This window comes from Syngnathus scovelli, chromosome 6 (genome assembly GCF_024217435.2).
Source record: "Syngnathus scovelli strain Florida chromosome 6, RoL_Ssco_1.2, whole genome shotgun sequence".
Classification (NCBI taxonomy): Eukaryota; Metazoa; Chordata; class Actinopteri; order Syngnathiformes; family Syngnathidae; genus Syngnathus; species Syngnathus scovelli.
Genome location: NC_090852.1, coordinates 2548951 through 2570584, shown reverse-complemented (window position 1 = coordinate 2570584; position 21634 = coordinate 2548951). Strand labels below are relative to the sequence as shown.

The following is a 21634-nucleotide window of genomic DNA, read 5'->3' as shown; positions in this document are numbered from 1 at the left end:
CAGTTGCAGTCATGGAGTTAACATTACGGCTGCTATAATTCTGATTGCTCTCTTGTCTTTGACAAAGAACTAAAATTTCACATTTTATTAGGTAATGATCAGACAAAACAGTAGTGTATGACAGTACTGTTATATTTGAGGTTGCAAGTCCTCGGGATAATACCAGATCTAAGGTATTTCCATTCTTATGCGTTGCTGCCTGTATGGCTTGCATAAAACCAAACGTATCAGTTAAAGTCTGAAACGCCGAAGTAAGTGGCTCTGACGGTAAATTCATGTGGATATTGAAATCGCCCATGATTATTATATTATCCGCATTTGTCACTAGATCAGCCACACATTCTGAAAATCCATCCAGGAAGTCAGAGTAAGCCCCGGGTGGACGGTAAATAACAGCAAGATAAAATGACGGTAAAGCGGTAGATCAGACAGTGAGAACTTCAAATGTTTTAAATATGTTAATCGAACGAGGCCTAAATCTAAGCTCAGAATTTGAGATGAGGGCGACACCCCCACCCTTTTTTCGAGGACGCGCCACATGCGAGCTCACAAAATTTGGAGGCAGCAGTTCATTAGGTTTTAACCAGGTCTCGCAAAGACCAAAAACATTTAGATTCTGTTCCGTGATGAGGTCATTAACGAGAACTGCTTTCGTATGAAGCGATCTAATATTCATAAAACAGAGTTTAAGTGTAATCGGTCGATCAGGGTTCGTATCTATCGAATGATTTTTAAACAAAATGCAAGTAAGATTGCGTTCTCTAGGCCTGACATCACCTCTCAAATGTTTATTAGCGCGGTGGGACGATACGACCGTGGGAATTTGATAGTAAATATTTGTTACACATGTAACATTATGTGAAACAGGCACCGTTTCATCGGCCATACCGGTCGGGGTGGAGTGATTGGATTTGTCTACTACCTCAGTACAAATTGTGTTCGCGTGTACTGTAGTACTATTCAAACTGTGACACTACACAAGGAGCTATGCGCATGCTGGAAGTCTAGCCTAGCATGAGTTAACCTTAACTATACAGACTCCAAACCCATCCTAACAGGTGGCCTAATCACCTGTGCCCCGGCCTGATCTAAAGTGACCTGTCATGAGTGGCTCAAACAGTAATCTATATTCCTAGAAAGAGTGAAGGCGTCTTCACGGTTAGGATGAAGGCTGTCAGTCCCTGATTTTAAAAAGAACCCAGCCATCCATCGATTAAGGGAGACTAATCTACTAAACCTCTCATCAGTGCCTCTCCCAGGCAGGGGGCCAGAGACAAATACTCGATGCCGACTCCTCTTTCTGGCGAGATCACAAGTCTTCGCTATGTTTTTCTTTGTGATCTCTGATTGACTCATCCTAACATTATTGGCGCCGACGTGTATCACTATGTGCGAGAAGCTAGTGTTGTTGGAACTACGCTGTTGACTAGGCCTATTGCGAGTCAGCTCCCTAAGATTAGCTTCTATGTCGGGTTCTCTGCCCCCAGGAATACACATTACCGTGGCTGGATTTTTAAGCGTAATATTTCGGGTAATGGAGTCACCTATGACCAAAGTGCGAGGGCCAGTAGACCGAGATGACTTTGGACGGCTATGCGTCTTACCTGGCTCATCGTGATTAGCAAGCCGCTTGGGGCTAATGCTAACTGGGCTAGCGGGCTTACTACAGTCCGCCACATCTACTGTTATCGCACTATTCTGCTCTAGCTGGCGGACACAACCTCTCTAAGAGAAGGGTGCAGTTGGTGCACAAAGCCGTACAAACCTCTTGATCCACAGCCATACTTTATGTGTCCGATGATCGACGGTAGGCAAACGGCCACAAAGCCTCCGCTGAGAGCCGAACAGTGACGTGGTCGAAAAAATATTACTGTCACCTCCCCAGCTTGAACCAGCCAATCTTCCAGCCAAAACATACCGTATTTATCGGACTAAAAGTCGCTCCGGAATATAGGTCGCATTAGCCATAAAATGTACAATAACGTGAAAAAAAACATTTATTTGACAAAATCCAACACCAAGAACAGACATGAACAAGCAACAACAGGCTAAACAATAGGAATGGTAACGTGACAAACACAAACAAAGAGCTGAGAACGGACCTGACGTAACATTCAGAGTTATTCAAATAACTATTACATAAATAACACGTTTATAAAACCATCTTTGTCACTCCAATTCATTAAATCGATCGATCATCCTTTATGTCAACAATGCCGGCCGGGTGCGCGCCTCTGACGGCGGATTCACTTCAAAATATTCCACAGGCCCATACAACGATATATAAATTATATATCAAATAACTATTATATAAGCAATAACATTATCAAACCATCTGTGTCACTCCAAATATTAAATCCATCGATCAAATTCCTCGTCCTTTGTCAACAGTGCCACGCGTGCGCCCTGACATCAGCCTCATCGTTATTCCACAGATCTAGTATATAACTATATTATAGCGTTAACAAAGTACAAGGAAAGACGTGGGTTTGGTAAACGGCTCTTTATTTAACAAAACAAGAGTTCAACGAGCCAACAACTACTGAACTGTAATGATAAAAACATATACAAGTTGCTTCACGAAATAAAATATATCAAATAACTATAACAAATAGTTCACCGCCACACGGCCCCAAGAACCGGCGTGGACTTCCAGGCGTGTGGCGGCGTGGACTTCCATCCCCGGAGGTGGCACTTCCAGCCACAGAGGTGGAAGAGAGCTCCATAGAATAGGACCGGGCGTGCATAAAAGCCATGTCCGAGTCCCATCCACCGTCCCCGGACAGCCACCCGTCCGAGCGCCGGACCCCGACTTCCATCCACGGAGGTGAAAGAGAGCTCCATAGAGTAGGACCGGGCGTGCGTAAAAGCCATGTCCGAGCCCCATCCACTGTCCCCGGACAGCCACCCGGCCTGACTACAGTCCACCACATCTACTGTTATCGCATTATTCCGCTGTAACTGGTGGACACGTCCCTCTAGCAGGGACAACCTCTTTAAGAGAAGGGTGCAGTTGGTGCACAAAGCCGTACAAACCTCTTGGTCCGCTGCCATACTTTGTGTCTGAAGATCGACGATCAAGAGCCTAACGGCGACGTGGGCGGAAGTCAGGCGGAATTGCCAAAATCCAAGAGTGTACCAAAATGGCAAGGCGAGTCAGGGACGGGCCAACTATTAAAATAATTAAGGAGGCTACAAATACAAAATGAACATTCACGATTAAATGTTTATTTTCCCTGCAGCGCATCCTGGAGAGAATTACGCACCACGTGACTACTGATGTACGATAGGCCTATTGCTACTTCAAGTTTAGCCGAACTTCCATTACAATATTTATGTCTTGTGTTTTGTTGCGGCCCATTAGAGTTCATGTACCTGCATCGTTGCATAGCAGAGCTGTCTGTTCGACATCGGTCACGTCACACAACTCGTCCCAGGCCGTGGGACGGTTCTCAGTTTGAGAAAACTGGAGCTGAAATGATGCCCTTGATTTGCTGATGTTGTTTGCCATTTTAATTACCCTTCCCTTCACTGTTTTTGCGGCGAGAGGCATGTCTTTAATTTTCTGAATGATCTCGGTTTTGTTTTTCAAGTCCGAAAATAGGCACTCTGGTAGTTTAATGAATGAATCCTTCATGTACTCACCATCGGCGAATGGTTTTCCGAACTTTATTATCTCCCGGGCTGCAACAAAACTTGCAGCAGTAGTAGAGTTTGGAGATGCAATCCACTTCTTGAAACCGTTTTTTCGGTCCTCCAATTTCTCCACCAGCACTGCAATTGCACCTTTCCTTTCAGTTCCAACTGGGTGATCGTGTCATGCGGTCGCGTTTATTTTTCCGGGTTTCTGTCTCGTCGATGTCGTAATTTTACTTCCGGTTTTATTTTGTAGTTCCTTCCGGTTCAGTTTGTGTTTCCTTCCTCGGTGTTGGTTGTCTTGTCTTCCCTGATCCCGATTGTGTGCACCTGCGTAATCGATACTAATTGTCATCACCTGTGTCCCCGCCCTTTTGTGTGTATTTAGTCTGTGTCTTCCCCTTGTCTTGTGCCAGTGTGTCTTGCCTCGTCCCGACCACCAGCGATCCCTTGATGCCTGAACTCTCTGAAAGAACCCTCCTTTTTGTCTCGCCACCGAGCGACGCTTTTGTTTGTGCCTTGGTCTCCATCGCCTTTTTGTCTCGCCCCAGTGCGACTCCTTTAGTTGGTACTTTTTGCTACGCGTTTTCCCTCGTAAGAGGCGTTTTGATTTGTACTTTTAGCCTTTTGACTCGCCTCAGTGCGACACCTTTTGTTTGTACTTTTTGCCACGTGTTTTCCCTTGATTTGTACTTTCGCTCTGTGTGCTTGCTGGAATAAATCCAAGATAGAAACGACTCTGCATCCGAGTCCTTCGCCTTGTTCCCGGCCTGACAGATCGGCAGTAAATTTAGCATGCTTTTGCTTTGTCGCTCCAAATTGCTCTTCTTGTGATTTGACAACTTCTCATTACAAATCAAACATGCAGGCAATCCTTCGGCATTGGCAATGAGTCCAGTCCGGTCTTTCTTAAACCCTCTGATCTCATCAGCAATCTTTCTCTGTTTGACTTTTGAATCCATGGCCCATCACTCTCTCACACCCCTTTGTTAACAACTCACCTGTGCTGTGTCGCAGGCTATGACGCAATTTGGCTGTTTGACGCCATTCTGAAATTCGGCATTTTAATATATTTACAACTACATACATTTTTACAGCATAAGAATGTTTGTGTCATGATTAACATCTAAAAACCATATTTAAAAAAAAACAACAACAAAAAACATATTTTTCCATTTTCACGCATTTTTGCAAAACCTCCAGGGAGCCGCTAAGGGGGGGCTAAAGAGCCACATGCGGCTCTGGAGCCGCGGGTTGCCGACCCCTGCACTACACCTTACCACCCAAGGGGAAATCCTGTGGAAAGGTTCAACTGGACTCTTCTCGACCTCTTAGGAACCCTAGATGAGGAAAAAAAAGAGAAGTGGAGGAAATATGTGAGACCTTTGGTGCATGCTCATAATTGTACAAAAAATGATGTGAATGGCGAAACTCCGTTTCTCCTTATATATGTCAGAGCTAAGTCTCCCCATTGATCTATAATTTGGATTAAGTTCACAAGGTCACAATTCAAAGACACATTCGCAGTATGTAGGTGATTTAAAGAAAATACTCAAATATGCATATGAATTGGCTTCAAGAAATGCTGAAAAAAGGCAATTGCTTAACAAAAGACACTGGGATGCTAAGGTGACCGCTTGACCTTTGGAAATCGTTAACATACGACGTCACCGAATTTCAGGTCATGTTGCAGGGCCCAGCGTTTCCTCACTTGGAAATGGTGAAAACAGACCACAAAAGGTCTAGGGTTTATTCCCGGCCCCAGTTTACGGGCTAGAGAGTGTTGTGCTCACTCTACCTCCGGATAATTGGGGAGTACTTCAGCGCCGAGGGTTTCCATGAGCAACTCTGTTATAAAATTGGTTGGATACTGGCCTTTTTCACTTCCCTCTGAAACATTAATATTCTGGAGCTTGACCCTCCGAACGATTCTCAGTCTTCAAGACAATCTTGTTACACTTTATTAAGAGCCTCAATTTGTTCTACTTTTGTCTTCGTCCTCGAGTTATTTCCAGTCAAAGTTTCCGTCACCATGAGGCGGCCATTAAAGCTATTCACTGCCTCGCGGAATTTTGGATCGGCAACGCCATGTCCTCCGTGAGCGAAAGTCCTTGTTTATCCAGTTCAGCAACGAGTAGACTCATGGATAGAGCATCCGGGGAGACAGCCCTTATCTTCAGAGCTACTAGCAGCCATTTTGGCTTGCTTGCTAGCGTTCATAGCCGTTTTTGCCCAGGTGGCTGGGCAAGTTAATGTGGCGCTTACTTTGGACTTGGATTCGCTCATTATTTGATCCAAAACCATCTTCACTGTAGTAACATTACGTGGTGCACCTACAAATAACAGTTGTGGTAATTCAGCAACAAGTAGACTCATGGATAAAGCATCTAGGGAGACCACTGAAGAGCCATTACCTTCAGAGCGACTGGCAGCCATTTTAGCGTGTTTGGTAGCGTCCGTAGCCGTATTTGCCCAGGTGGCTGGGCAAGTTGATGTGGCACTTACTTTGGGCTTGGAATCGCTCATTATTTTATCCAGAACCATCTTCACGGACGTACAATTGCACGGTGCTTCGACAAATAACATTGTGGTATTTAAGGAACTCATTTTTAAAGTTTAGCCGGGAGACCCCTCAACCACTGACTTTTTTTCCCTCCTCCTAAACCTCTTATTTCTTAATTAGGTCAATTTCCTATTGTTTTTCACAATTCGATATGATTGGTTAGTTCCCCTGTGAGCATGTTAATGTTACAATGTATTGACTTATATTAAGTGTTGAAAATGGCTCGCTTACTTTGATGATGCAATGGACCGTATTTTCCAGACTATAAGTTGCAGTTTTTTTCATAATTTGGCTGGGGGTGCGACTTATACTCAGAAGCAGCTTTTGTGTGAAATTATTAACACATTATATCGTTTCACATGTTATTTTCACATTAAACCGCATCAGGGCGCTCTCGGCCTGTGGAATAACTGGAACTGCTACTGACGATGAGTCTGACGTAAACCACATAGAAGAGGAAGCGCTGCATCTTCTGCTTCTGAGGTTAGCGGCGTTGTTTATAAGTGACACAGAGGATGAAGATTTCATTGGATTTAATGATTTGGAGTGACGTGGATGGTTCGATAAACTTGTTAGCATGTTATTCATGCTATGGTTATTTGAATAAATCTATTACTAATATGTTACGTCAGACACATTCTCAGTTCCTTTTTTATGTGTTTATGTAGCGTTAGCATACCGTACCTTCAGCCTGTTGTTGCCTATTGTATTTTTATTTTAAATTGCCTTTCAAGGTGACATGTCTGTTCTTGGTGTTGGGTTTTATCAAATAAATGTATCCCAAAAATGCGACTTGTACTCCGGTGTGACTTGTATATGTCTTTTTCGTTTTTATTATGCATTTTATGGCTGGTATGACTTATACTCCGGAGCGACTATAGTCTGGAAAATATGGTAAATGAATTAACAAACATGTTTTTTTTAGGGGGGGGGGGTCCTCTTTTGGATCCCTAAGTTTATGGATTTGGAGATAGAAGGTTTCCGTATGACACCAGACAATTTATTTTGCCTTTCTTCATTTTCAGACTGTTGGAGCTCCATTCCCCAGATGGACTGCACACAGTGGTACTTCGTTGTAAAGATGCCCCCACTGCTAACTCCTGGTTCACTGCCATCCACACCAACATTGCTGCCCTGCTCCCACAGACGCTGGCTCTCATAAATGCTTACCTGGGAGCCTCTAACTCCATCGCCACACAGCCTCACCTGAGACACATAGGGTGGTTGGCTGAACAGGTGTCTAAATTAATAAAAGTTCAATACTATTTTGCACACTGTTGATCTCTGAATATATACCACAGCAGGATCAGGATGAGAATAATGCATTTTTTATAGAGTGGGCGGAAAAACTTACAAACTGGCTAGATCTTTTTCAGTGTAGAAACCTACTACTGTTCACACTAGAGAGGAAACTGCATCCCCGCTTGGGCCAAAAAGGAGAACTGTGTCCTCACATAAACACTACCAAGCAACACCACATGTATTGTACAGTCACCTGCAAAAAAGTATTTTCAAAATCAGCATGGCAGGGTGAGTAATGTCGCTGGTCCATTTTTATTGCTTGTTATATATATATATATATAGGGAACTGATAATCGCCTCATATTGTTGTGATGGTAATCTCCGTGGGATAGCAATGTAGGACAACTTTTGAGTTGCTGAGATGTTCTAGGAGCCTCAGGGCAGAATGGCAAATGTAAACATCACATACAACAATCCAAACAAATTAGAATCTTAAATTAGATGGAGCTCGTCATGTCAAGTCAAGTTTATTTGTATAGCCCTAAATCACAAACAGTCTCAAAGGGCTTCACATAGCCAAAATTGACAATTATTCTCAAAGCATCCCCTGATCATAAGCTCCCAAAAGGGCAAGGAAAAACTCAAAAAAACCCTACCAGGGGAAAATGAGAAACCTTGAGAAGGGACCACAGATGGAAGGATCCCCCTTTCAGGATCACCAGGTTATAATGGATGCAGAGAGTACACAAGTAATACATAATATGAAAATCAATGAAAAAAATGGATGTCGGAGGTGCCCTCGATTGTCCTGGCAGTGTCCTCAAGGGGGCCGAGCCGCAGCTCCCCCATCCCGAACTGGTCCCCGAGAATCCAGCCAGCCGCTATCCGCTTTTGAGCCACCTAACCCCCTCCCCAGCCGGGGAGGAGGTGGGCAGAGAGAACAGAACAAACTCCGGCCAAATCGGCCATCACAAGTTAGTTAAAGGCCATCTCATAGAAATGTGTCTTTAAACGTGTCTTAAATGTTTCTACTGAGGTAGTAGTTCTAATATCCATTGGTAGGGCATTCCAAAGCTCTGGAGCCCGAATAGAGAATGCTCTAGACCCTGCAGACATTTTCTTGGCCCTCGGTATAACTAAAAGACTAGCGTTTTGCGAACGAAGGTTACGAGACGGAACATAAGGAACGACTAGGTCGACGAGATATGAAGGCGCTAAGCCATGCAGTGCTTTATAGGTTAGTAGAAGAACCTTGAAGTCACATCTTAAATGGACCGGGAGCCAATGTAATTCGGCTAATATTGGGGTAATGTGATCAAATTTTCTTGACCGTGAGAGCAGCCTCGCAGCGGCATTTTGCACTAACTGTAGACTTTTAATACTGGATTTAGGAAGACCAGAGAATAATACATTACAGTAGTCCAGGCGCGACGTGACGAACGCATGTATAATAGTTTCCGCATCCCCGGTCGAGAGGATAGGACGAATCTTAGCAATATTACGAAGGTGAAAAAACGCAATCCTGGTTATATTCTTAATGTGTTTTTGAAAGGAGAGCGTTTGGTCAAATATTACCCCGAGATTAGTTACCGTATCACTCTGAGTGATAGTACGGTTATCTATAGATATAGTGGTTTCCTTAAATAAATGTTGATAACGAGTAGGACCAATTATCAACATCTCAGTTTTATCCGGGTTAAGACGAAGGAAGTTGAGAGACATCCATTGCTTAATCTCCGCAAGGCACGCCTCGAGATTACAGCAGTCCTGTGGATCTGTCATCGATAACGGCATATATAATTGGGTGTCATCCGCGTAGCATTGAAAACTAATATTATATTTACGTATTATGCCCCCAAGCGGAATCATATAAATATTAAATAAAATCGGTCCGAGTACCGATCCCTGTGGGACACCACAAGTAACATTATAGAGCTCAGAGGACGTATTACCATGGACCACTCGGTGCGTCCTGCCTGATAGATAGGAATTGAACCAGCTTAGTGCTGACCCTGAGATACCAACACAACTTTTAAGACGCCCTAATAAAATATCGAAGTCTACAGTGTCAAAGGCAGCACTAAGATCAAGTAGTAACAATACAGACGACGTATTTGAATCCATAGCTATGAGGAGATCATTAGTCACTTTAGCAAGTGCTGTCTCTGTAGAATGATTAGCTCTAAAACCAGACTGAAAAGAGTCATATCGATTATTAGCGACCATGTAATCAATAAGCTCGTGTGCACGGACGCTCATCAGAGCTGAATTAATTAGCTACTAGTTACTAGTTATCACTAGTAGTAAACACCTAGCGAGTGTACAATTTCTGACCACTTAACATTTCAAAACAGAAGTTAAGCCAAACCAAATGGCTATGATAATATACCAGATATGAGCTATGAAATGACCACCGGGAACGCCATTAGGTCTTCAATCCAGTCTGTCATTAGTAGTTTGCAGCCACTGGTTTCTTTGGTGGTTTTGAAATCGTCTTTGTCTTTTTGGAATTGAGAAAAATATTAACCCAGCTTCACTCTGAACGGCACACAAAAAAAAAAAAAAATCAGATCAACGCGTGTGTCTCCTGTGTTTTTTTTGCACCAATGATGCGTGTGCAGCTTTTGATGATGTAGAACAGAAAGGGGTCCATAGGGAAGAATGTTTCACTTCATTAATACAAGCTTGCCCCTATTCCACTGAGGGGCAAACATTTTTGAGTGTTGACGTTTGGCAAAGGTCACAAATTGAGAGTTCATGTCCGAGTTGGTCAGGGTTTCTTTAAGTTTTCAAATGTTGCTCCGATTGTCACCACACTTTCTTCAACAATTTTAAGGATTTTTCTTGTTGGAAGGAATTTATGAACATTTTCAAAATTCCCTTCCAACAAGAAAAGTACAGACGTCTTGCTAATATCGGGCAAGCGTTTTGCGAACATTAGCGACCTTGAACAAGCCCTGATGACAACTCGCGATTGTTCACAGCTCAGTGGGATACTGTTTGTAACAAATATCACTCCATTGAAGAACATAATTTATATTTACAGTTTATGGTTCAAAGGCGTACCACGCCAATTTATTCTCTCGTTGCTGATGAAGTGAGAAACCATCTGTAAGGTTTGCTATACTCATAGAGCCACCCATCCATTGTCTGAACTGATTTATTCTTAATTATAGGCTAGTATGTAAAGAGGGTGGCGGTATGAAAGATCTGAAGAATAGGCTGTCAAAAGCAAGAGGTGCATTTATCAAACTTAAAAAGACCTGGAGCTCCAATGACATCTCAAGAAGAACCAAGCTAAAGCTTTATAAGACACTAGTAGTGCCAGTACTGCTGTATGGATGTGAAACGTGTAAAATGAATAAAGGGGACAGCAAGGCAATTGATGTGTTCCACAACCGATGCCTACGAAGACTACTCCCCATACATTGGCAAGACCACATCAGCACTAAATACCTACTAGAAAGAGCTGAAATGGAGCCATTGAGTGAAGAAGTTAGGATGCGTAGATTGAAAATGATTGGACACATACTACGGCAAGACCACAACGACTGCAACACAGCCATGACCTGGGCACCAGAAGGAAAAAGAAGGAAAGGAAGACCGAAGACGACCTGGAGGTGTACTGTTGAGAAAAAAAGGAAAGAAGCAGGATGGAAGTCATGGTCCGAAGGTCATGTGCGCTCATGCGTATGATGTCGCTCTTTGCGGTAACACAGTAAAAAATGTGGCTCTTAATCTCTGACTGGTTGGCCACCCCTGTTCTAGAGGAACAAACTTGGGATTCGTCTGGTTGGCCACCCCTGTTCTAGAGGAACAAACTTGGGATTCGTCAAGATGGCATAACAAACAAATTGAAATTATTATGCATCAATTTGTAAGAAATTGTTGGACTGAGGTGTGGTGGTGGAGTGGGACGGGGGCTGATCACGTTGCAGATGATAGCTACCGTATTTTCTGCACTATAAAACACACTGACCACACCTTCATTGTTTTTTTTATTTTAGAAGTTATTTCATAGAAGGGTGCACCAGATTAAAAGGCGCATAGAATATAAGGGACTGCATGTCCATGAGGTAAAGTCCTGATTGTCCGTTGCAGTCTGTGCTTGTCTTAAAAAGTTAAAGTTAAAGTCCCAATGATCATCACGCACACATCTGGGTGTGGTGAAATTTGTCCTCTGCATTTGACCCATCCCCGTGTGATTTTGATCCATCCCCTGGGGGAGAGGGGAGCAGTGAGCAGCAGCTGTGCCGCGCTCGAAAATCATTTGGTGATCTAACCCCCCCAATTCCAAACCTTAATGCTGAGTGCCAAGCAGGGAGGTATGACCCGGCCAGGGTGTCTTGTTTGGTGGCCGATCCAAACCAGACAGTGATGGAGGTGCAGAGGATAGACTGGATGATTGCAATGTAGAAGGTCTTCAGCAGCTCCTGTGGCAGGTTGAACTTCCTGAGCTGTCTCAGAAAGTACAGCCTCTGCTGGGCCTTCTTCCGGACAGTCTATGTGGCCGGTCCATTTCAGGTCCCGAGAGATTGTGGATCCCAGGAACTTGAAGGTGTCTGTGGAGGGAATAGCATTACTGAGGATAGTGAGGGGTGAAGGGTCTCTCCTGAAGTCCACTGTCATCTCCACGGTCTTGAGCGGGTTCAGCTCCAGGTGGTATTGGCTGCACCAGTGGACGAACCGCTAAACCTCCTGTCTGTACGCAGTCTCGTCACCGTCCCGGATCAGTCCGATGAGAGTGGTGTCGTCTGCATACTTCAGGAGCTTCTCAGGAGAGTCACCTGAGGAGCAATTGTTGGTGTAGAGACAGAAGAGCATTGGGGAGAGGACGCACCACTGGGGGGCGCCAGTGCTGGAGGTCTTGGTGTCAGATGTGATGGTCCCCAGCCTCACATGCTGTCTCCTGTTGGTCAGGAAGCTGGTGATCCACTGACAGGTGGAGGCAGGCACCGTGAGCTGGATGAGCTTCTGGTGGAAGATGTTGCGAACGATGGTGTTGAACGCCGATCTGAAGTCCACAAAGAGGATCTTGGCATACGTCCCTGGGGTGTCTAGGTGGCGCAGAATGTAGTGCAGTCCCATGTTGACCGTATCATCCACTGACCCGATCTGTGACGGGCTTTGTTGACGTTCATGTGGCTGAATGTCTGCTCACACACGTAGGTCGAGCCAAATTGTCCACTCTTTTTTTTAACACTCGGCACTCAGTGTCCACCTCATTTTAATGGAAGGATTGCACCCTCACCCCCTTAAATTTCTCCCGCAACAGAATGTCGACGAAATCATACTAGAAACCCGCTCCGGGGAAGTACCCCCGATGCCAAAATATGGCGCTGTATGAAAAGCCCTTGGGACTCCCGCAGCCCGATTGAGGGTAAACCCTGGAGCAACAGGGTCGGTATGGGCGCGGCCTCGCGTTGCAGTGGTACAGAGGTGTCGCCCACCCGATCGCGAAACCCTCGGTTGAACCTGAGGCGTTCGGTCCAGGTGGCCGCCTGGAACGTACTCTCACTCCAGGATGACTCCCAAGTGCCCGCCTTGTCGGGGGAGCTCGCTCGGCTGGGCATCGCGGTGGCTGCTTTCGCTGAAGTGAGGCGGCCGGGTTCTGGCGAGATCAGGGCAGGTGGATACACGTACCACTGGTCTGGTCAACTCGACGGTCAGCACAAAGGGGGAGTGGCCATTGCGGTGGCCGACCGGGTGGCGTCACAGATAAAGGAGGTCATGTCGGTCTCGGAGTGTATTATGCCACTACAGCTTGCACACTCGTTTGTCGCAGTGTACGCTCCCACCAGGACGAGTGGGCTGTCTGCGAAGGAAGACAACTCGGTTGTGGACGCTGTTCCTGGGAGGGACACGCTGATTGTTCTTACGGACTTCAATGCTGTCGCTGGTACCTGCAGGGACGGCTACGAGGCATGTGTCGGTCCTCACGGCTCTGGAAATTTCTCCAAAGGGGAACGTGACACCAGCTCCACCATGATGCTTGACTTTGCCAGGAGTCATGGTTTGAGAGTTGGTGGATCGTGATTCCAGAGGCGTTGGACCTGGTATTCAAATACCGGCCTGGTCAGGAAGGAGATTGACTTGTGGACGGTCGCTGGACCCTGCTGCAGAACTGCAGGGTGTTCCGGAGTGCACAGTTCTTCAACACAGACCGCAGGCTTCTTGTGGCAACGCTGAAACTACGCCTTCGAGCTTCGAGGAGAGCGGCGCCCGGCCAGATTCGGCTGGACTGCGGGAGCCTGGCGTGCACGGTGGTTGGAGCAGCTCGGGAAGCATCTTGAGACTGTGGGGGTGTCGGGCCAGGCGGGCGCTCGGTCCTACGCCGTAAAGTCACCAATGGAGTGGAGCAAGAAGGTGAGCGCAGCGAAGCGTCACCGCGACGCGTGCCCCCATACCTGACCTGACCTGATTCCAGGGAAGGTTTGTGGGTGGCTTTAGCGTAAAACTGTCTCTGAAAGCTCAGCAATACAATACACACAATAAAAACAATAGTTATTATACTTCAGAGCAGGTTACATGTTCCAAGAGAGAGGGGAGTACTGGTCCCACCCGCTTGTTTTTTTTTTTTTTTAATATATCTTACACATAAAATATTACACTACCAAATTTTACACTAAAAGCATGGAGGTATGGGACGAGATAAGGTTGATCACCGGCTGCGGTCCAAGGCAGAGTGTCACCGTTAGTGGCAGTGTGGAGAGGGCGAATCAGCTGAATGTCTTTTTTAACAGATTCAACAACACCTGCCTGTCTTCACCCTCGCCCCCTCCGACCCCTTCTGCTCCCCGGTCTGCCTTTTCGCCCAGGGTGATGGCAGCTCAAGTGAGTGGCCAGCTGAGGAGACTGCCAGTAAGACGGTGTCTCTCCTCATTTACGTCTCCTGTGCTCTGAAGCTGAGTGACCCTCTCCAGCATGTCTTTAACATCAGTCTGGAGAAAAGTGTGGTGCCTCAGCTGTGGAAGATGTCATGCATCTTCCACAGCACCATGGGAGCTTAAGATCAGGGGATGCTTTGAGAATAATTGTCAATTTTGGCTATGTGAACCCCTTTGAGACTGTTTGTGATTTAGGTCTATACAAATAAACTTGACTTGACTTGACATGCATCGTCCCTGTCCCCAAGAAACCGCGACCTGCGGAGCTAAATGACTTTATACCAGTTGCGCTGACTTCTCACATGATGAAGACTCTGGAGCGTTTGTTGCTTCACCACCTCAGGTTCGCCATGATCACAATCCTCTACATATGCTTATCGGGAGAAGGTGGTGGTGGAGGATGCTGTTGCCTATATGCTGCATCGCTTTCTCTTTCACCTGGACAAGGGAAAAGGGGCTGTGAGGATTACTTTCCTGAATTTCTCCAGTGCCTTTAACACCATTCACCCTGTGGTCCTGAGTGACAAGATGTTGGTGATGGGCATGAGGTCACACCAGAGGGCACGGATCATGGAATACCTGACTGGCAGACCTCAGTATGTGCGCATGGGAGGCTGTAAGTCAGGCAAGGTAACGAGCAGCGTGGGAGGACCGCAGGGAATGGTGCTCTCTCGTTTCCTGTTCATCCTGCACACCTTTGACTTCCAGAACAGTTCTGAGTTCTGTCATGTGCAGAGGTTTGCAGATGACACTGCTATTGTTGGCTGTATTAGAGATGGACGGGAGGAGGAGTACAGGGGCCTGGTTCGGCGCTTTGCTGATTCTTGTAGCTCCAACCACCTGCACCTAAACACCGCCAATTCCAGGGAAATGGTGGTGGACTTCAGGAGGCCCAGGCCTTGTCCTGAGCAGGTGACTATCAATGGAGACTGTGTGGAAATAGCAGGTACCTATAAATATCTTGGAGTGCTGTTGGATGACAAACTCAACTGGTCTGCGCATGTAGACGCTTTATGCAAAATAGGACAATGCTGACTGTACTTCCTCAGGCGGTTGGCATCCTTCAATGTCTGCAAGGGGATGCTGCAGATGTTTTTTCGTTCTGTTGTGGCGAGCACCCTCTTCCTTGCGGTGGTGTGCTGGGGGAATGGCGTCAAGAAGAGGGATGCCCCCCGCCTGGACAAACTAGTGAGGAAGGTGTGTTCTGTTGTGGGCAGGGAGCTACCTGATCTGGCGTCTGTGGCAGAGTAGCCGGTGTTGGCCAGGCTGCTGCCATCAAAGACAACCCCGAACACCCACTGTAGAGCACCGTCAGTGGGCGGATGAGCAGATTCAGTGACAGGCTGTTGACATAGTCTTGCTCCACGAAGAGACTTAAGGGTTCCTTCCTTCCCTATGCCGTGAGACTTTATAACTCGTCACGGGCTTAGGGGCGCGCTCACGGTCGTGACAGTTTATATTTATTTATTTGATCTATCAATTATTAATCTATTTCCTATTTCCTTATTTATTCATATTAAGCTATCTCCTGTTATCAATGTTACTATTGTCTGTCTGTTTATTTATCTATGTATTTCTGTATTTACCCCTGGGGATGAATAAATCGGTGTGTATCCATCCATCCATCTTCTGCACCGCTTGTCCCCACTGGGGTCGCAGCCGTACTGGAGCCTATCCCAACAGTCATCGGGCAGTAGGTGGGGGACACCCTGATCTGGTTCCCAGCCAATTGCAGGGCACACAGAGATGAACAACCATCCACACTCGCACACCCACGGGCAATTTGGATGTTTTTGGGAGGGAGGAAACCCACACAGGCACGGGGAGAAAATGCAAACGCCACACTCCACACATGGAGGGCCGGAGGTGGGATTGAACCTGCACCCTCCGAACTTTGAGGCGGACATGCGAACCAGTGCGTCACCGAGCCGCCCTTCTCACGCTCTCTCTCTCTCTCTCTCTCTCTCTCTCTCTCTCTCTCTCTCTCTCTCTCTCTCTCTCTCTCTCTCTCTCTCTCTCATCTCACAGCACTGTATACACTGTATATTGTACATGGATGATAATAGAACATCACACACAATAAATCATCCCAAAAAGCCTTTTTACCACGAAAATCTTTATGCTTCCGGTATTTACCCTTGTAGCAGCCCTTGGAATCTATATAAACGGTGTTGCCGTCTACTGATGTAAATATTTCGGCTGTTTCACGAGCACTGTAAAACTAAAAACATAGAAAATGCTTCGTATCAAAATCCGAGTAAAGTTCATATTACATTTTCCAATTATAAATTTCCAGTTTTGCGTACCGTGCCAAGCGGTCCTCTGAGGATGCCATCTGCTCTGCCTCCACTCGGCCCTCACCCATCTGGAGAGAAAGGACTCATATGTGAGGTTGCTGTTTGTGGACTTCAGCTCTGCCTTCAACACCATTGTGCCGCAGCGACTCATCTGCAAACTCGATGAGCTGGGCCTCAGTACCTCCCTCTGCAACTGGATACTGGACTTCCTCTGTCAGAGGCCTCAGGTGGTGCGTGTTGGCGACAAAATCTCCGCCAGCATCACGCTGAGCACGGGGGCCCCCCAGGGCTGCGTGCTCAGTCCATTACTCTTCACCCTGCTGACGCATGACTGCACTGCGACCTACAGCGACAACCGCATAGTGAAGTTTGCTGACGACACGACTCTGGTGGGTCTCATCACAAAGGGCGACGAGACTCGGTACAGGTCGGAGGTTGACCTTCTGACCACGTGGTGCAGGGACAACAACCTCCTGCTGAACGTTAATAAGACCAAGGAAATCATTGTTGACTTCCGGAAGGGTCACACAACACACCTGCCGCTGATCATCGATGGTGCTGTGGTGGAGAGGGTGAGCTGCACCAAGTTCCTGGGGGTGCACATCAGTGAGGACCTCTCCTGGTCCGCAAACACCTCGTCACTGGCAAAGAAAGCTCAGCGCCGCCTGTACTTCCTGCGGAAGCTCAGGCGTGCATGTGCTCCTCAGGCAGTCCTGTCTACATTCTACCGTGGCACTATTGAGAGCGTCATCACCAGTTGCATCGCTGTCTGGGGTGGTAACTGCACTGAACAGAACTTGAAGGCCCTGCAGCGCATAGTGAATACGGCTGGTAAGATTATTGGTGCTTCGCTCCCCTCCCTGAAGGACATTTACACCTCCCATCTCGCCCGCAAGGCAACCTCGATTGCCAGAGATGTGAGTCACCCGGCTCACTCTTTGTTTGACCTTCTGCCCTCTGGGAAGAGGTACAGGAGCCTGCGCTCCCGCACCACCAGACTTGCCAACAGCTTCTTTCCCCAGGCCCTGAACTCGCTACCCCCTTCTGCGTAGCGTGTGGCACTGTTGCGCTATTTTCGGGAATGTCTGCTGTACGCGCACTTGCTCATTTTTTTTTCTGCTCCTCTTATTTATTTATTTATTGTTGTGTTATTTATTCATTATTTATTCAGCACGCTTTTGTTATACTTGTTACTTGTTTGTCTGTTGTGAGCCATGTCTTGTCACCGTGGGATAGGGGGGAACGAAATTTCGGTTTCTTTGTGTGTCTTTGGCATGTGGAGAAATTGACAATAAAGCTGACTTTGACTTTGACTTTGACATGTGCCCATAAATTGAATGAACCCATAATAAACCATATATAGTATATTGTGCTTCTTCTTTACCTGCCTGTATACTCTAAGCTACCTGGTGACCACGACAACCCCTCTTCTGTATAGTGCACAAATGTAAAAGGTAAAGACCCAATGATTGTCACACACACATCTGGGTGTGGTGAAATTTGTCTCTGCATTTAATCCATCCCCGAAGGGAGCAGTGAGAAGCAGCGGTGCCGCGCCCGAGAATCATTTGGTGATCTAACCCCCCAATTCCAACCCTTAATGCTGAGTGCCATGCAGGGAGGCAATGGGTCCCATTTTTATAGTCTTTGGTTTGACCTGGTCAGGGTTTGAACCTACAACCTTCCAGTCTCAGGGCGGACACTCTACCACTACGCCACTGAGCTGAAGGCGAAGTTGGCATGTGATGACACTATATATTATTTCCGTGGCACGCGGCCACACCCAGCTGCTCTGCTGGCCACTTTCTCTTTCGACAATATGTGACACTGGAAATGTTTTGGTTTTAGAACAGGCTATTGTAAAGCAATATTAAATCTCCCAAAACCTGCTGATCTTGTTCAATGCTCCTTAGGTTCAGCTTGAAGGTGGACGACAGCAGTATAGACCGGTCGTCATGGCACTGACAGAAAAGGACATTCTGCTTTTTGAGTCTGTGCCATGGTGTAGAGAATCCTGGGCGATGCCTCTGCTCACACACCCACTGTTGGCAACAAGGTAGGACTATTTGGAACAATATTTTGATGCGTCTACCAACTCCTTCATTATTCACAACTTCCCATAAAAAAGTAAGGCTATCGATAAGGAGACCCACACTGAGTTTGCATTGCAAAACCCATTTTAAAAAGAAAATCTCCACATCTACAGTCAGCAAGAAAGTTGTACCTCGACCAGTGGGGTTGAGATAGAGCAGGGTCCATCAGGTGGCTTGCATACTCAAAGGCTGCATGCGCTGTCACTCGGTCCATTTTCCACACAATAGATTAATATTAAAATTAATGAGATTTGACGATAGTGTCATAAACCCACCAGTGAAAAAAAAAACTGTTTTGTCATAGTGTGTTGTGCAATATTGCAATATAGATTGTAAAAAACACCTTCTGAACAATATAACCATCTATCATTTGTATTTTAATGTGTGTATTGATTTAGCTCTGTTGCTACACTGTATCATCTGATATTTTCAGTTCAAGGAGCCGAGAGGGTATGACTCTCTCTGTTCTGCTCTCAAGGTTGAGGGATAACAACATACAGACATGCAAAATACAATTTACTAAATACAAACTAACTTCTGCAATTGGCTGGCAACCAGTTCAGGGTGTCTCCCACCTACCGCCCGATGACTGTTGGGATAGGCTCCAGCATGCCTGCAAGCCCCGTGGGGACAAGCATTGCAGATAATGGATGGATGAAAACTAACTTTATTTGGACAAGGGAAGAGCAAAACAAGAAAACTTTGGAGCAATGAGGCCAAAAAACGACCAGGCAATTTTGGATTTACTCCTCAATGAGATGGGAACAAATCAGAAAACTCTGGAAACAACTCTGAAAACAAATCAGCAGAAAACTATGGACACTCTAAATTGAATGGAGACTCGATTGATTGGATTGGAAACCATGATGGAAGAACTTGCATTTCTCAAAGCTGAGAATGCAAAGAAAGATCAGCTGATAAAAATTCTCACAAACAAAGTGGAAGGTATACCAATAATATAAAATGAATGATGCGATCATCTCTGGGCTCAAGATCTTGCCTAGACATCAAAATCGGGCTGATGGTGGAGATGAGGTAGAAAATCCATTCCATGGAACAGCAAGTGGTGGATTTCCTTACAACAACAAAAACATAACGCTGGACAAGGCAAATGTGGATATCTGCCTACTTCTTCCCAGAAGGGGGGCAACTGGAGGTAGGGTGAGTGAAAATCGTGTGGTACTACTGAAATTTATAAATAAATAAATCAAGCACAAAATTGCTCTACCAAAGCAGGGAAAGAATCTAAGAGAATCCGAATGTCTGCATCACGGGTGTAAAACTCATTTTTGTTGCTGACCGTATTGTAGTCATAGTTTATTTCGGAGGACCATTATGATTGTCAACTCAAATAAATGTATTAATGCCTCATATTACAAACCGGATTCAGTTGAAGTTGGGAAATTGTGTAAAATATAAATGAAAACAAAATACAATGATTTGAAAATCCTTTTCAACCTATATTCAATTGAATACACTACAAATACAACATATGTAATGCTCAAACTAATAAACTTTATTTTATTTTTCAAATAATAATTAACTAAGAACTTCATGGCTGCAACACGTGCAATAGAAGTTGGGAAAGGGCATGTTTACCACTTCGTTACATCACCTTTCCTTTTAATAACACTCAATAAACGTTTTGGAAGAGAGGAGACTAATTCTCATAGCTTCTCATGTGGAATTCTTTCCCATTCTTGCTTGATGAACCGTTTCAGTTGTTCAACAGTCCGGGATCTTCCCTGTCGTATTTTACGCTTCATAATGCGCCACACATTTCCAATGGGAGACAGGTCTAGACTGCAAGCGGGCCAGGGGAGATCCTGGACTCTTTTACTTCGAAGCCACGCTGTTGTAACACGTGCAAAACGTGGCTTGGCATTATTTTGCTGGAATAAGCAGCAGCGTCCATGAAAAAGACGTCGCTTGGATATCAAAGTCAAAGTCAGCTTTATTGTCAATTTCTCCACATGCCAAAGCCACACAAAGAAACCGAAATTTCGTTCCCCCCTATCCCACGGTGACAAGACATGGCCCACAACAAACAAGTAAACAAGTATAACAACAGCGTGCTGAATAAATAATGAATAAATAACACACTAAATAAATAAATAAATAAATAAATAAATAAATAAATAAATAAATAAATAAATAAATAAATAAATAAATAAGAGGAGCAAAAAAGGAGCAAGTGCGCGCACAGCAGACATTCCAGAAAATAGCGCAACAGTGCCGCACGCTACGCAGAAGGGGGTAGCGAGTTCAGGGTCCTAACAGCCTGGAGAAAGAAGCTGTTGGCGAGTCTGGTGGTGCGGGAGTGCAGGCTCCTGTACCTCTTCCCAGAGGGCAGAAGGTCAAACAAAGAGTGAGCCGGGTGACTCACATCTCTCGCAATCGAGGTTGCCTTGCGGGCGAGATGGGAAGTGTAATTGTCCTTCAGGGAGGGGAGCGAAGCACCAATAATCTTACCAGCCGTATTCACTATGCGCTGCAGGGCCTTCAAGTTCTGTTCAGTGCAGTTACCACCCCAGACAGCGATGCAACTGGTGATGCCTCGGGACAGGTCGGCCCTCGCTGTCCTCAAGCCAGCCTCAACCCCCTATCTGAAAGCCTTGTCCCTGGCCCTCAGCAGTCTGAGGACAGCCCCTGTCAACCACGGCTTCCAGTTCGCTCGAGTGACGACGGATTTCGAGCAAGTCACATCATCGATGCACTTCGTGATGTAAGAGGTAACAGAGTCAGTATACTCCTCTATGTCCGTCCGATCGTTGTAGGTGGCTGCCTGCTTAAACAAGTCCCAGTCAGTGGTGTCAAAGCAGTCACGAAGTGCATCGGAGGCACCCTCAGGCCACACCCGAACCCGCCTCCGAACCGGCCTGGATGCCTTCACCAATTGTCTGTATGCGGGCAAAA

At 45.9% G+C, this 21634-nt stretch overlaps 1 protein-coding gene across 11 annotated transcripts in view; it reads left to right on the top strand.

The window, feature by feature from the left end:
- The window catches only part of sntb2 (syntrophin, beta 2), a 170862-nt gene that overhangs the window by 85877 nt on the left and 63351 nt on the right, over window positions 1–21634 (top strand). For 9 of the 11 annotated variants that reach the window (XR_007482135.2, XR_007482136.2, XR_007482137.2 and 6 more), the window contains exons 3-5: window positions 6587–6682; window positions 7225–7435; window positions 18539–18681. Coding sequence is in view for 5 of the 11 variants with exons in the window: in XM_049723051.2 (XP_049579008.1) it covers window positions 6587–6682; window positions 7225–7435; window positions 18539–18681 (450 nt within the window). In the remaining 6 variants the exon portion in view is untranslated. The remainder of the gene's footprint in view (window positions 1–6586; window positions 6683–7224; window positions 7436–18538; window positions 18682–21634) is intronic. The other 2 variants (XR_007482138.2, XM_049723053.2) reach the window with 1 other exon arrangement.